General features: G+C 47.4%; 1 protein-coding gene across 5 annotated transcripts in view; it reads left to right on the top strand.

Moving 5' to 3' along the window:
- Nucleotides 1–211: 211 nt before the first annotated feature.
- MARK3 (microtubule affinity regulating kinase 3) overlaps nucleotides 212–15,240 on the top strand; it is a 76,052-nt gene continuing 61,023 nt past the window's right edge. For all 5 annotated transcript variants that reach the window (XM_040412498.1, XM_040412494.1, XM_040412496.1 and 2 more), the window contains exons 1-3: nucleotides 212–683; nucleotides 8,259–8,450; nucleotides 11,916–11,969. In XM_040412498.1, the coding sequence (XP_040268432.1) occupies nucleotides 633–683; nucleotides 8,259–8,450; nucleotides 11,916–11,969 (297 nt within the window). In that variant the 5' untranslated portion in view covers nucleotides 212–632. The remainder of the gene's footprint in view (nucleotides 684–8,258; nucleotides 8,451–11,915; nucleotides 11,970–15,240) is intronic.

Raw genomic sequence — 15,240 nt, forward strand, 5'->3', positions numbered from 1 at the left:
ACAACCCCTTTAAGAGTCACCTAAACAGCTCCCCCTACCGTCACACACCATAATAGCTATACTTTCCCCCATGTTCCTATGACAGCGCCGCCTGCCCTCCATTCCCCTCACAGACCCCGAGTCGCCCCTAGCAACAACAGCCAGCCCCGTCCTCCAATCAGTGCCGCAGATGGAGGCGACGTCACTTCCGGCGGCTGTAGCAGGGCTAGGCTGTGAGGATCCGTCCGGAGGAAGCGGGGCGGCCATCTTGGATGGTATAGTAGTAGCGGCACGGAGGGGGCAGAGCGCTGTAGCTTGGGGCGGAGAAGATAGCACACATTGCCCCCCTCCAAATGTCCATAGGAGCCCGGGGAGCGAGGAGGGGGCCGTACAGCAGGACAGCGCCCGTGAGCCCGCCCCCCGTGTGCGGCGCGGAGAGCCCGTGAGCCTCGCCCCGGTGACATTACATCTCACTCGGGGCCTGTGGGACCGGAGGGTTTGGAGTCTGTGTACACAGAGGAGAATGGAGGAGACCGCAGTGTGAGAGAATGTACCCCCGGGAGCCTGCGGAGAAGAGCGGACTGTAACCACTAGACCCCCGCACCGTCCCCCCGGCCTCCTCACGTCACAGGGCGATCAGAAGGGACCCCGCCATGTCCACCCGAACCCCCCTGCCCACGGTGAATGAACGGGACACCGAGAACGTAAGTGACTTCATCATCCAGGCTGCCCCCCCCCTCCCCCAATGTCCTGATGGTTCAGCCCATTTTGTACCCTATAATATAGCAGTGTGGAGACATGTGGACATCGGGTGATGCATAGTGTGTACAGGAAGGGCTCTGCTACATGGAGACCCTGCTGCTCCGCTGTGTGGTGTGCCATTCATGTCTGAGGAGGCCTGGGCATCAGATCGACTGTCTAATGTCACGTCTGTCTAATGTCACGTCTGTCTAATGTCACGTCTGTCTAATGTCACGTCTGTCTACTGTCACGTCTGTCTACTGTCACGTCTGTCTACTGTCACGTCTGTCTATCTTCTTTTTTTCTTGCTAGCGCTCTTTCTCTTCCTTGCTCCCTCTCTCCCTTTGCTCACATACACTGTAATATAATTAAATTGCACTTAAATATCCTATTTTCCATTGCAATGAAGGCAGTGGTTGTCTCAGCGGCGTTTGAAGGTGGTTTCACTGGTGGCGGTTGTCTCCCCGGCGGCGGCGGTTGTCTCGCTGGTGGCGGCGGTTGAAGGTGGTTGTCCCGAGTCTCATTGTCTGTAGTGATTTGTTTTCTAGGATCAGTCCCAATGTTCCGGATCTTACACACAGTATATGTAACAATGTCTCGGTTGTAAAGACTCTTTTACATTCAGAGGTATTTGCTGTAGTCCTGCTAGAAATGTCAGCGGGTGCGTGTGCTGTATTCCATGAGGACAGAGATTTTGGGCCGTATTCTGTGCACTGACACGACCCCATCAGATAAGATTTTTGTATTGCACTAGGTGGGGGGTTTCACTTGCGGCACTGACATTTTTGATTAAAAGGCTCATGTGCTGGAGGTCAAGTGTTACGTTGACCGTAGACGGCAAGAATAGAGCTGCAAGTACTGAAAGTGACAGAACCGCCAAATGTGAACATGGCATAAGCCCTATTCAGGTGAATGTGACTGAATATGATGGGGCCTCGGACAGATGTGAACATAGATCTTCCAAAGCTGACGGCTATTGCCCCCGCCCCAAACACATGCATGCTCGGGGGCAAGAGAGGAAAGCTCTGGCAGCCGCTTATCTCCAGCCAGAATTGGGCAATAAAAAACTCAACTTTCCCTATTATTCTTCGCTCCTTGGAGGCTTCTTTATCAGGTAATCTCAGACAATCACCGATGTTCCCAAAGGAGGTCTGCTATGAGTTGCTGGAGGCGGGCTGGCCGTAGACCCTACAGGGAAATTTTCTGGTGGGCTGATGCCCAGGGGGGCCCGCCCGTGGTCTCCTGACTGGCGTCGTACAGGTACATAATGATCCGATGCTCTCGGCAGTAATTAATTCCGGGAACATCAGGTTCTCTTGTATCTGGCCGGTGGCGCAGATGCTTTCCTGAATTCAATTGCATGGCTGTGCTCGAGGCGGTGATCCAACTTAATATGGCTGCAGGGCATGGGAATGATCACCCTCATGAGCCCCAGGCCACAATATGAGGCAGTGTACCAATGGCATAGGGATGCGGGCAGGAAAAAGGACTGTGGTCTGAGATGGTGACTTGGAACGGCACTCAGGTGTTTTATTTTCTTCTTTCCTCGGCCACTTGGGGAACATGCAGCTGGGGGTGCTATAGAAGTCATTACTAGGGAAGTGGCCCGCATCTTACCTCCTAAGCCCCCTGCTCCATATCATACTTGGAGACAATTGGAGGAGGACAGAACGTGCCCATTATTAATGCCTGATGAAGGGGGCTGTTCGTCCCCGAAACGCGTATACCTGGAATAAAGAATGGTTACTGTTTTACCAATCCTAATCTAGTCCCACGTCTTCTGCATCAGCGCCGGGAAAAGGTCCTGTTTTTCTTCCTTTCTACCGCTATTAATGCCCACCACAGAAGGACAGCTGCTGGGGCAGTATATTGTGCTGCACTGTGGTATCGCTGACCCCATCTACTTGTGATGCCCCACCTTCTGCCAATTCGGATCCGCCTACCACCTGGGGCCAAGTCATGTGACCCTAACAGGTATCATGTGACCTGGCTTTCCGTTAACTACCCAGGTATCTATCAGGTGAATAGTGTATTGAGGAGCAGCACATTCACAGTATTTACAGAATTACTAGCTGCAGCATCTCATCATTATGTGTCGGTGTAGATGCAGATCTATGTGTTTTCTTTCTTATTTTTTTTTTTTTTTTTTTTATACTAAACTCTATGAAGTGAACAACATGACAACATCACCTAGAGACAGGAGGCCATTTCACAACATTGCCTAGAGACAGGCAGCCATGTAAATACATGCAGTGATGTAGTCACTGTAATGACCACAATAAAAAGTACGATTCCATCACTTGTCCTATTTATGTATCACATGGATGTTTCCTAATATGATTTCCTATTATATAAGCAATTAAATTAAAAACAAACTGGAACACCCCTTTAAGCCTTTAAGTGCGTGGCTAGTCGGTCTCATTTTGTGGTATATTATTATGGCCACTACGAGACCTCAGTTTTATGTAGATGGACGCCGTCTGATCTGTAATAATAATTGTGATTTATTTCGGATTTGTGTTCCTGTAATTACAGTTTACCACAGACAATCTTATTTTCCAAGCTATCATTCGTGGTGTGCTCAGGATTATGGGCATTGTCACTGTATATCACAGGGCCGTTCGGATATTGTCTCGCTAACGTATTGGACCCATGTCCAGGCAGCGCCGCCGACTCATTTTGTGGCGTCTCCTTAAAAAGTCTAAATTACAATTGATCTGGGTCTCTCTTCCTGGAACTGTTTGGCATCTGCTCTGCTGCCAGTGTGTTTTCTGGTCTTTTAATTGATGATCCTTCTATTGCTACATCTGGACACAAATAAAGCACGTTCCTTGGCCGCTTCCTTTGGGCGGTTGCGTATTTACTAGACCATTTAACCTGTCAGCTGGACCGGTCTCCTTCAGATGAGTGCATCTAGATTGGCTTCAAAAGTGTTCACTGAATGGCAGAAGTTTCAGAAGTGGCTCACCCTTCCTTAGGGTACTTTCACACTTGCGTTTTTCTTTTCCGGCACGGAGTTCCGTCCTAGGGGCTCCATGCCGGAAAATAACTGATCAGTTTTATCCTAATGCATTCTGAATGGAGAGCGATCCGTTCAGGATGTCTTCAGTTCAGTCTTTTTGACTGATCAGGCTTTTCAGAAAAACGTAGCATGTTGTATTTTTACCTCCGGCCAAAAATCCTGAACACTTTGAACGCCGGATCCGGTCTTTTCCCCATTGACTTGCATTAACGCCGGATCCGGTGCCGTGTGTTCTGTTCTGAACCGGATCCGGCTTTTGCATGTTAAACCCGAAAAATGTGAAAAAAAAGTTAGTCCATAAATGGCGGATCCGTTTTTTCCAATGCATTTTTTCATTGTGATCAGGATTCAAATGTAATCCGTTTTCACACTTTTTTCCGGATCCGGCGGGCAGTTCCGGTGTCGGAATTGAACGCCGGATTAAAACAACGCTAGTGTGAAAGTAGCCTAATCCGTTCAGGATGTCTTCTTCAGTTCAGTCATTTTGACTGATCAGGACGGAGATAAAACTGCAGCATGCTACGGTTGTATCTCCGGCCCAAAAAAACTGTTGAAGAGTCCTGTAAAAACGGTCTCTGCAAGTTGAATCTGTCAGACGACTCCGCTGATGTCTGCAGAGCTCGTTATGGGGATGGCCGTTTTTTCCCTGTATGATAATTAGCAGAAGAGAGAAAAGGAAAAGACCCTGTGACTTTGCATGGCGAGGATTCTGTGTGTGGATCTGCTGTAGGATCTCTGGTTACAAAGCCCCTGTCCTCTGAGCTGGCTGTCAGGAAATGCGTCAGTGCTTTGTGGGGAGAGCCCGGCAGATGACGATGTCAGTTATGCAGCCCACAGACTGGAGGCTCTGCTTTGTTTCCGAATTTTATGCTATACACAGGCAAGGGCTGGACGGGCTGCCCTTGCTTTTCACAAAGTGGTGGAGATCCGGCACCTGTTTGCATCCGTTGGGGGGGGGGGGGGGGGTTGCAAAGGGAGTGTTTTTAAGAGTTTTGAGCAGTATTTTTCTAGATAGGGCAACATGGTCACTTGTAACCAGGATCACAGTGTCACTAGCAGTGAATGTGGTCGCAGTACTACATGATGTGGTACGACCGTGACTTTGCTGGATATTTGATCCCAGGAATAAACGTTCCAGCATAGAGATCAGCGTAAGGCCACTTTCACACGTCAGTGAATCACATACGTCTGCTGTCTGTGGTCCCCATGTATCCATTGCCTTTAGGCCTCATGCACCTGGCCGTATCCATTTTTGCGATACGCAAATCAAGGATAGCGGGCGTGGGTTTTTCCCTTCCGCAGGTCCCACAGTCTGTTTCGAATGCCTATCCTTGTCCGCAAAACAGAGAAGAACAGGACATGTTCTATTTTTTTTAATTTTTTTTGGGCAGGGCCGCGGACGGACTTACAGATGCAGACTGCACATGGGTTGCGGCTCCTTAAAACAAATGGGTCCGCATCCGAGCCGCAAAAAATGCAGGTCGGATTCGGACGTAAACTATGGTTGTGTGCATGAGGCCTTATTTCACACACCAGTCGCTTTTCACAGTCCATGGTGACACCGTGGAAGCATACTCTGCTTTTGTCCGTGATTACGGATCCCTCACACACACAGTCAATGGGCCAACTAAATCCACGGATGCAACACGGATGATATCCGTGTTTGGTCTGCGGTTTTCACTGACCTTTGGCAGAATATGCTCTGGAAATTATGGACATTTTTAGCTTGGCAGTGATCATGGAATACGGATGACACACACACGGAGGGCAAAAAACGGACACACGTGACCACGCATGGATCCTTCACGGACATCTTCACAGAACTACTGACCCTCTTGTCATGGATGTCATCACCAACATGTTCACTACTGAGACTCCCTTGAGACATCTTAGCGGGGTTATTTTTGAGTGTTGCAAAAGCTTTATTACATACGGCTCGCCTCCATATTGCACAATGAAAAAAAGACAAAAGTCACACATTTTTGGAGACGCAGCTTTGTGTTTGGCGGCTTGTAGCCCTAGCATAAAAGATATTTAAGTGCCATGTGACAGCGTCCCGGATTTGTGCAGTAAGATGAATAATCTGCGGCGTAAATCGTCACGCTGTGTCTTTTAAAATCTGAACCACAGAACTCTGCAGATCTATAGATGTGATTTGGTAAAATCGCCTCAACTTTTCTGTGTCTGTAAATCCTTGGCTTTGTGTGTCTCGTGGGAACTTACCGTTAAAGGAGTTGTCCTATGTGGCCAGGCACGTGGGCCGGCGCTATGCAGTTTCCGTTAACTCATTTGGTAATGAACGTTACGTAACTCCCGGAAGCAGCAATGGGAGTTGTGAACACAGTGGCGCGCCGTCCCACTCCGGCCGTTTCTGTAAGCCCAACCATCTAGGACGGGCGCCTTGTCCCATTCTGCTGTTTTTTCCCGGTTTTAGGTCGAAACGGACCACTTAAAGTACTGTTCAGCACTTACCTGGAAAATCCCGGGCTTCAGCTCTGGTTCTTCTGAGATCTGCTTACAAAGCTGCAGCAGCGATTACGTCACATCATCAACAGGTGGCTGTTGCAGTCAATTACTGGCCTCTTCTGTGTACCGCTGAGACCAGTAATTGCAACAGTAACTCGTTTTCAATGTGACGTCACCGCTGCAGCCCTCTGGGAGAACCAAAGCCGGTGGCACAGGGTCTGCTAGTCGGTATTTTTTTATTTATTTGTTTTGCAGGTGGATCCCCTCTGTTCTCCAGTTTCCTCTGCCAACCCCTTTAAGGGCATGTTAGACTGGATGATTTTTGGGTCAATTATCAGGAACAAGCATTCCTAGGTGCTCTCGTTCCCCATAATTGGCCTGTATAATTATTCCACTGATCAGTCGATAAATGAGCAAACGCTCGGCTTATTTGCCTGTTTCATCCGGATGAAAGATGCATGGTTATTGGCAACACGTCGCCCTGTGCCACAGACGGTCATTATAGCTGAATGGGCACGCTCCCTTTGCATCGGCTTGTGTAATAGGCCGATGCCAACGAGCGCAGGTCGACGCTTCTCCTGCCGGAGCATCAGGCTGTCTAATAGGGCCCTTACATGTGGGTTTTGCTACACATTTCATCTTTCATTAAGTTAGGCGCAATCCATGGCAAAATCCGGAAAGAAAAAGTTCATTATATTATTTTTTCCCCTCTCTCCTATGTATGGCTTTTCAGTGCGCCCCTGCTGCAGTGTGAATGTGGCCTTACAGTATAGTTTACAGCCCCTCAGGTGTACAGACCCCTGTCTGGTGTTTCTACTTCTCACAGCATTTCTGCGGACGTCTGTGTAGAGTATCCCACTCATCCACAGGATGTGATAACACATTTAGATGGATGACACAGGAAATCTGCCTCTGGCGTCACTCCCTGCAGCGCCGTATGCGGCTCCTGATGTGTCCCAGCTCTTCCTGTTGATCAGCCGTAAATACGGGCGTCGTTTCCTTCAGCGCAGATCTATACTTTTATTCCAGAGAAGCAGAAGAAGAAAGTTTGATTGTTAAAGGTCTTAAGTACGCGCTAAGTAGTTACAGATGTCTCCTTAAGGCCTCGTGCACACGACCGTTGTTTTGGTCCGCATCCGAGCCGCAGTTTTTGCAGCTCAGGTGCGGACCCATTCGCTTCAATGGGGCCGCAAAAGATGCTGACAGCACTCCGTGTGCTGTGCGCATCCGTTGCTCCGTTCCGTGGTCCGCAAAGAAATATAACCTGTCCTATTCTTGTCAATGGCTCCTCAGGATAGGCCCCCACTAGGTGATCAGCAGGGGGTCCGACACTCGTTGCAATCAGCTGTTTGGGTGTATGTCCGTCACCGGAAGTTAGCGGCAGAACCACACTGCAGGAATGCTGCAGTAGCAGCTGATCGACGGGGGTGCGGGGTGGAGAACTCCTTGAGGATAGGTCATCAATCAGTAAAAGCAGGAAACCCCTCTCATTCATCATTTGTTTAAATTGAGCATTTTTAGCTCCTCTTTGCTGTCAGTGAATGAAAACATTCTTCTTTACCCTCATAAGCTGAAAAACCCATGCAGACCTATGGGTGCAGGTTCTGTCAAAAATGTATCAGTGTTTTTTTTTTTTGTTTTGTTTTTTTGCAGTAAAATGAACACCATGAGTGAAATCCAGTGGTCCCCATTATAGTCACTGGGGTCCGTTGGCAGCTTGAATTCCGTTTATCTGTCCCTGGGATGCAGGGGCCGCAGCGCTGGCCCCATTCACGCAACCTATCAGGCTGCACCACAACTCATAGTAGTGCAACGTGTGTGACTCAACTTGGATCAGCGCTGCAGCCCCTTCGTTCTCCGCAACGGACCTTCCGCAGAAGTTGGACCCCCCCTCCCCACCGTTCATATGTAATGGCATTTCCTATTGATGTGCTATGACTTTATCAGATGGAAATGCCCCTTAAGTAGGAAGACCTACCTGGCCTGTGTGTGTAGACGTTGGAGTGGGAGCACCCAAACTAATTTTTTATTTTTTTCCTTCTCGTTACAGCACACGTCCCATGGAGACACCCGGCAAGATGTGCCACCCCGCTCTGCCCGCTCTGGAGCCCGAAACAGGAACTCGATAGCGTCCTGTGCCGACGAGCAGCCGCACATTGGAAACTACAGGCTTCTAAAAACAATCGGCAAAGGAAACTTTGCAAAAGTCAAACTGGCTCGGCATATCCTGACTGGCAGAGAGGTAAGCGTCCGTTTGCCGTTCTCCCTCGATGCGCGGTGTTACGTAAGCGGAGTGCATGCATATTTCAACGTCGGCACGCACTGGAATGCTATGAGAGCCTGCCTATCGTTCGGAGACCTCATTGTGTATTCACTGCAGCGCTCCGCTGTAAATCTGGGCTTTGTGCGCTCCAGTACACAATGAGCTTGTTTGCAGTAAAAGGTCACTGGAAGACTCTTTATGCAGAGATATCTTAGAACTTTGCATTTGCTTACGCTGGATACACTTATTAGAATATTATAATGGAAAAGAGGCCATTGATGCTTTTCTGCGACTCTATGAATATACGCATCTGGCGTGGTTTGTTTGGAGAGGGGTTTCACGTCGGGTTGCTCACTTTCTTGCAAATCATTTACATTTATGTTCTGCGTTCCCAGTGGTGTTTTTTTTTTTTCTCCCTCTCCCTCTCCAAAAGTGGGTTAGATCCAGAGTGGAGACAAGGAAAACCTTTTGAAAGTCACATTGCTGATTTTATCTAATGTATGAACGCTGTCAGGATCTCCCACTGGAGTAACAGGGAAACTCTAATGCTACGTTTAATTGTGCCTCGGAGGCCGCTCTATTTTTCCCATCCAAGCAGTGTCCATTGTTCTTTCCGTTTATGACAGAAATCATGAAACACTGGATTTTAGGTATAGAGCTGAGGACATGGGATGCTAGATCGTCTCTAGCACATCCGCAATACCCAGTCCCCATAGCTCTGTGTGCTTTTATTGTGTCAAAAAAACTATTTTGTATGTGTGTATGTATGTATGTATATATATATATATATATATATATATATAATGTGTGTAAATGAGGCTACTAACTTTTCTGGAGCCCAACCACGCCCAGTGTGAAGGAGCCCAGCACCGCCCCTCATCCTCCGAATCTCCTCCTTGCTCCCCGACGTCACAAAGCTAGAGCGCCGCAATCTCGCGATGCGCCAGCTAGCACATGCGCAGTGTCGGCATAGTGTTCCTTCCCTGTGCTGGCATCAGCCTCAGGGAATGTACTGCGTGTGCGCTAGCTCGCTCATCGCGAGATTACGGCGCTCTAGCTTTGTGACCTTTGGGAGCAAGGAGGAGATTTGGAGGATGCGGGGCGGTGCTGGGCTCCAGAAAAGTTAGTAGCCTCATTTACATATATATACACAAAATTGTTTTTTTGACACAATAAAAGCACACAGAGCTATAGGGACTGGGTATTGCGGATGTACTAGAGGCGCACATGCAACAGGTCAGACAGTGTCATAGGTACAAAACTGCTGACAGATGCCCTTTAGAGAGCACCTTTCACTGGTCCTGACATTACAGTATAAGTACCTGGCACTGTAGAGCATATTGAGGAAATGTGATATCCCTTTTTTTTTTTTTCCGATGGGCCTCTCCTTTCCCCTGCCGTGCCCCCCTGTTCTGGTTTTCTGCCATGTATGCTAATCCATACCATCGGTACAGGAGGGAGGAGACGGCCATGTTTCTCAAGGTGCGTCTCCTCTCCCTGGCTGTGAGCTGGCCAATCACAGTGGAGCGCGTCACAGCCAGGTAGAAGGAGATGTCCCCTTCTTGCACCAAGTCTGTCAGTTTGCAAAACCATGGATTTGTGTTGTGCCAAGCCTGGATGGAATAAATCCTGTTTGGTTGCAAATGTCACTTTCTCTAGGTACAGTGGGTAATCGGCTGGGCGCAGCAGTGGGTGTTCCCGTGTGGCCAACCACTGCTAAAGAGGTATGACAGCGCTGTCCATTAAACCTAGAGGTCAATATATTCAGCATCATGGTTCCTTAGAGCCCAAATTTAGATACTGCCATCCGGCTCATTGGATAGGTACAGAAGCTGCCCATAGTGCTTCCTCATGAGGCATTTGGGAACAGAGCGACAGATTTAGCATGTGGGAATGCCCAGAAGATGCCAGCGTTGGATGGTCTCCGAGTCTTCGGTGACTGTTTTCTTGGCTACTTGATTATTCATAGAGAGCTAGGCTTTCAGCCTAAGTATCTGTCCCCTTGTCCCAAAATGGAGTAATGGAGGAGCAGGGTACAAATCAATAGTGGTCCGTGGGCAGGCGAGATTTATTATAGCAGTATTTTATATGACTGCAGCTGCACATGAGGAACTGCTTTGATTATTTTACTAACCGTTTGTTTAGGCTACTTTCACACTGGCGTTTCTGGGTCCGCCTGTGAGATCCGTTTCAAGGCTCTCACAAGCGGCCCCAAAACGGATCAGTTCAGCCCCAATGCATTCTGAATGGATAAGGATCCGTTCAGAATGCATCAGTTTGCCTCAGTTTAGCCTCCATTCCGCTCTGGAGACGGACACCAAAACGCTGCTTGCAGCGTTTTGATGTCTGCCTGACGATGCGGAGCCAAACGATGACACAATATGGTGCAATTGAAAACGGATCCGCCTCCCATTGACTTTCAATGTAAGTCCAAACGGATCTGTTTGCATTATCATGAAAAAAGAAAAAAAAAAAAAATTATTTAATTTTTTCATGGTAATGCAAACGGATCCGTTCTGAACGGATACAATAGTTTGCATTATAGGTGCGGATCCGTCTGTGCAGATACTAGCCGGATCCGCACCGAACGCAGGTGTGAAAGTAGCCTTAAATGCATGCTTTTGTGTATTATTTTTATTTTTTTGTTGGGGTACTTTCACACTATCGTTTTTCTTTTCCGCCATAGAGTTCTGTCCTAGGGGCTCAATACCGGAAAAGAACTGATCAGTTTTATCCCCATGCATTCTGGATGGAGAGCAATCTGTTCCGGATATCATCAGTTCAGTCTTTTTAACTGATCAGGACGGAGATAATACCGCGGTATGCTACGGTTTTATCTCCGGCCAAAAATCCGGAACATTTGCCAGATTTTTTATATATATTTTACATAGGAATGTTTTAGTGCCGGATCCGTCCTTCCGGTCTGCGCATCCGCAGACTGAAAAAAATAAATGCCGGACAATATTGTTTTTCTCTCATATCTTTTGTTAATCTATTTTTGCTTTGCTTAAATACCTTTCCTCATCATTCTGCCTCGTTTGTATGCTATTGCTATGGGGACCTCAAATCACAGGGTCCCCAATAGACTTGGCGAAATACCTGACATTCATACAGCCCCCGCCCCCCCCCCTCGCTGTGCTCTCATGTGTTTCTAGTCGGCTGTGAGGCACCCCTGCTAGAGTTCAGCTTCTATATTTTCTGCTTTGAATAGCATCCAAGTAACAGTGTGTTCTGGGAAGTGACATTGCGCGCCCTGCTAATTGATCTGGAGTCGGGTTACATTCCCATGAAATGTGCCAGTGTTCAGGTGCGCCTTTGCACAGGAGTGCCATCCCCATCTCCAGCATTGCCCGCACAGATGTGCCATCTGTTTTGTCATGCAATTTTATTTTATTTTTTATTTATTAATCCCCCCCCCCCCCCCCTCTCTTTCTCTCTTTTTAGGTCGCAATAAAAATCATCGACAAAACTCAGCTAAATCCAACTAGTCTGCAAAAGGTAAGGTCCGGGCTCGTTGCATATCCGAGTATCGGCTTACAAGTTGGCACATGTGTTCTTTAGCTGCATTGTCTCGTAATCCAGAACAAGGTGACTTTTGCACAGCGACTTCCTGCCGCCCGGTGAAGGACACCGAACACTTGTCATACGCCAAGAGAAATCCACAGTGTAAATGCTTGAGGGGGCAGATGCGGGTATGGAGGTGTTGGCAGGTTCCTGTTATGTCAGAATGCATTATGACCGTAGTGTTTGTCAACCAGGGGCCCAAAATTTACCCAGAAGGCATCGAAAATGTCACTTTGCAAGATCCGTCCTTTTATAATGGTGTATGCAGCCGTGTTTGACCTGCAGTCAGCACCAACAAGTCCTCTCCACAATGGTGGCCATAGACGGCTAGTAAGTCTGCTGAATAGCGTGGCTACCAAGCAGTCATTTCTCCTGACTCCCCACGTGAACATGCATGCTGGGCCGAGCCTTCATGTATATCTCTATAGGGAGAGAAGAGTAAGCTTATCTTCGGTGACATGTCCGATACTACTTTCCCTAAAAATCTGTTGTTGAAGAGTTTGATGGCCGCGACATCTACAATAGTTCGTCTGCTTGGCTTAATGCTTGGACGTACCACAAGGTGGGTTTCCGTACACGACCCACATATAACACATGCAGATTTTGCTGCGGCTTTACCATCAATTTCTCCCCACTACATGGAAAGAAGTGAAAATAGCGAGGATGCAAAATCCGTACTGCAGATTAGTTTTTTTCCATCAGTGCACGAATCTGATTTACCATGCCACAGATATCGTCCAGGTGGAAAATCTGCAGCATTTTATGAAACTTAAAGGGGTTGTGCAGGCAGTATATATTGATGACCTATCGTCGGGAGGGGCTATCAATATCTGATCGGCTGGGGTTTTTACAACTGGCACCCCCACTGATCAGCTGTTTAAAGAGGAGGCAGCAATCCATGCGAGCGCCACTTCCCGGTCTTTACACAACACGTTGTCTCCCCTGTAGTGGTGGCGCAGTGTCATTACAAGTACTGGCCCCATTCGAGTACCTAAAATTACACTCCAGTTCCTCAGCGATGAGCAGTGTAACAGGAAGTAGTGGAGAAACAGCTGATTGGGGGGGGGGGGGGAGAAGAGTTTCAGACCTCCGCAGATCAGATATTGATCACCTATTCTGAGACGAGGTCATCAATACAACCCCTTTAATGACATTACAGTCAATAAAATTGACAGGCTTAGGCTACTTACACACTACCGTTCAGAGCTGATGTCTGCCCAGACGGATCCGCTCATATAATGCAGACTTGGGATCCATTCAGAACGGATCCGTCTGCATTATATTGTAGAAAAAATTCTAAGTGTGAAAGTAGCTTCAGACGGATCCGTCCAGACTTTACATTGAAAGTCAATGGGGGACGGATCAGTTTGAAAATTGAGCCATACTGTGTCAACTTCAAACGGATCCGTCCCCATTGACTTACAATGTAAGTCTGGACGGATCCGCTTGTCTCCGCACGGCCAGGTGTCCGCTTGCTGACTGATGATGCATTCTGAGCGGATCCACTCAGAATGCATTAGGGCAGTACGGATGCGTTCGGGGCCGCTTGTGAGCCCCTTCAAACGGAGCTCACAAGCGGAGCCCCGAACGATAGTGTGAAAGTATCCTTACACCGCATACATCTCTGGGTACATATAGTGGCCTGAATGGTTTCGAAATTGGCTTGTGCTAAACATTTCGTACGTCAGAACTGGACAAATGCCAGGCACCACAACTAGAAATTTGCTGCTGTCACCTACATTTTTATTTTGATATATATATTTTTTTTTATATCTCAGTGACGTTTGGCTAAAAAACAAAACTAGTTCTTAACATAATTCATCCGCCCTTTAAATTAATTAGTGGGTGCTGATTGTGCCTGCTAATTGCCATATGACTTGACAATGGGATGGAGTCTGCGGATCTCTGCTGATTGGCCCATGTGGTGTTCCTGCTGTACTCCTCCTGGTCAGCACGTCTCGCTCGTACCTGGTGCAATTTCTAGGTGACTCGTACTACAGCGCATCTGATGCACCCATCCGGTGGATAGGTCATCAGTATGATTTCCCGGATAACCCCCTTTAAAGCCTGGAAGTCTTAAAGGGATGTCCGGGTTTTCTATTCTTTTGGGGTGTCTTCACTGGACTTCCTCTTCTTTGCCATGTATGGGGTCACAGGCGCAATGACTGACCTGAGCAGTGATACATCACCAAGAGGCACATCACTGCTGGGTCACGTGTCACTGCTGAGGCCAGTTATTGGCTGCAGCGGCACACGTGATCCCGTTAGTGCGGAAGTTAACAGGTGGAGATTCAGTCAGGTGAAGGGAGCTGGGATGGAGTGGTGGGGAGCAGGTAAGTGTAGATATCTGCTGTGTTACAGCTGCTGGGGGGTTGTCCAGATAGGAACATGGCTGCTTTCTTCCAACAACAGCCCCCCAAGTTGCATGTGTATATTGTATCTCAGTCTCATTCACTTCAATAGAGCTGAGCTGCAATACCAGACACAACCCATGAACATGTGTGGCACCATTTATGATAGAAAGAAGCCATGTTCTAATCATAGACAATACCTTTTAACCCTTTCATGCCATTTTTCACCTTAAGGACCAGGCCATTCTTTGCAAATCTGACCAGTGTCACTTTGTGGTGATAACTTTAAAATGCTTCTACTTATCCAGGCCATTCTGAGATTGTTTTCTCGTCACATATTGTACTTCATGACAGTGGTAAATTTGAGTCAAAATATTTAATATATATATATAAAAAAAAAATTACCAAAAATTTAGAAAAATTCACATTTTTCAAAATTTTAATTTCTCTGCTTTGAAAACAGATAGTGATACCTCCTAAAATAGTTATTTTACGTTAAAGGAAAATGGAGATGAAATTTCAGAATTTCATTTTTTGGCAGATTTCCCATTTTAATCCATATTTTTCTGCTAACAAATCAAGGGTTAACAGCCAAACAAAACTCAATATTTATTAGCCCGATTCTGTAGTTTACAGAAACACCCCATATGTGGTCGTAAACTGCTGTACGGGCAGACGGCAGGGCGCAGAAGGAAAGGAACGCCTTATGGTTTTTGGAGGGCAGATTTCACTGGGATCATTTTAAGTTGCCATGTCACATTTGAAGGCCCCTTGATGCACCCCTAGAGTAGAAACTAAAAAAAAAATGACATTTTGGAAACTGCGGGATAAGGTGGCAGTTTTGTTGGTACTAT

This window comes from Bufo bufo, chromosome 11, assembly GCF_905171765.1.
Source record: "Bufo bufo chromosome 11, aBufBuf1.1, whole genome shotgun sequence".
Classification (NCBI taxonomy): Eukaryota; Metazoa; Chordata; class Amphibia; order Anura; family Bufonidae; genus Bufo; species Bufo bufo.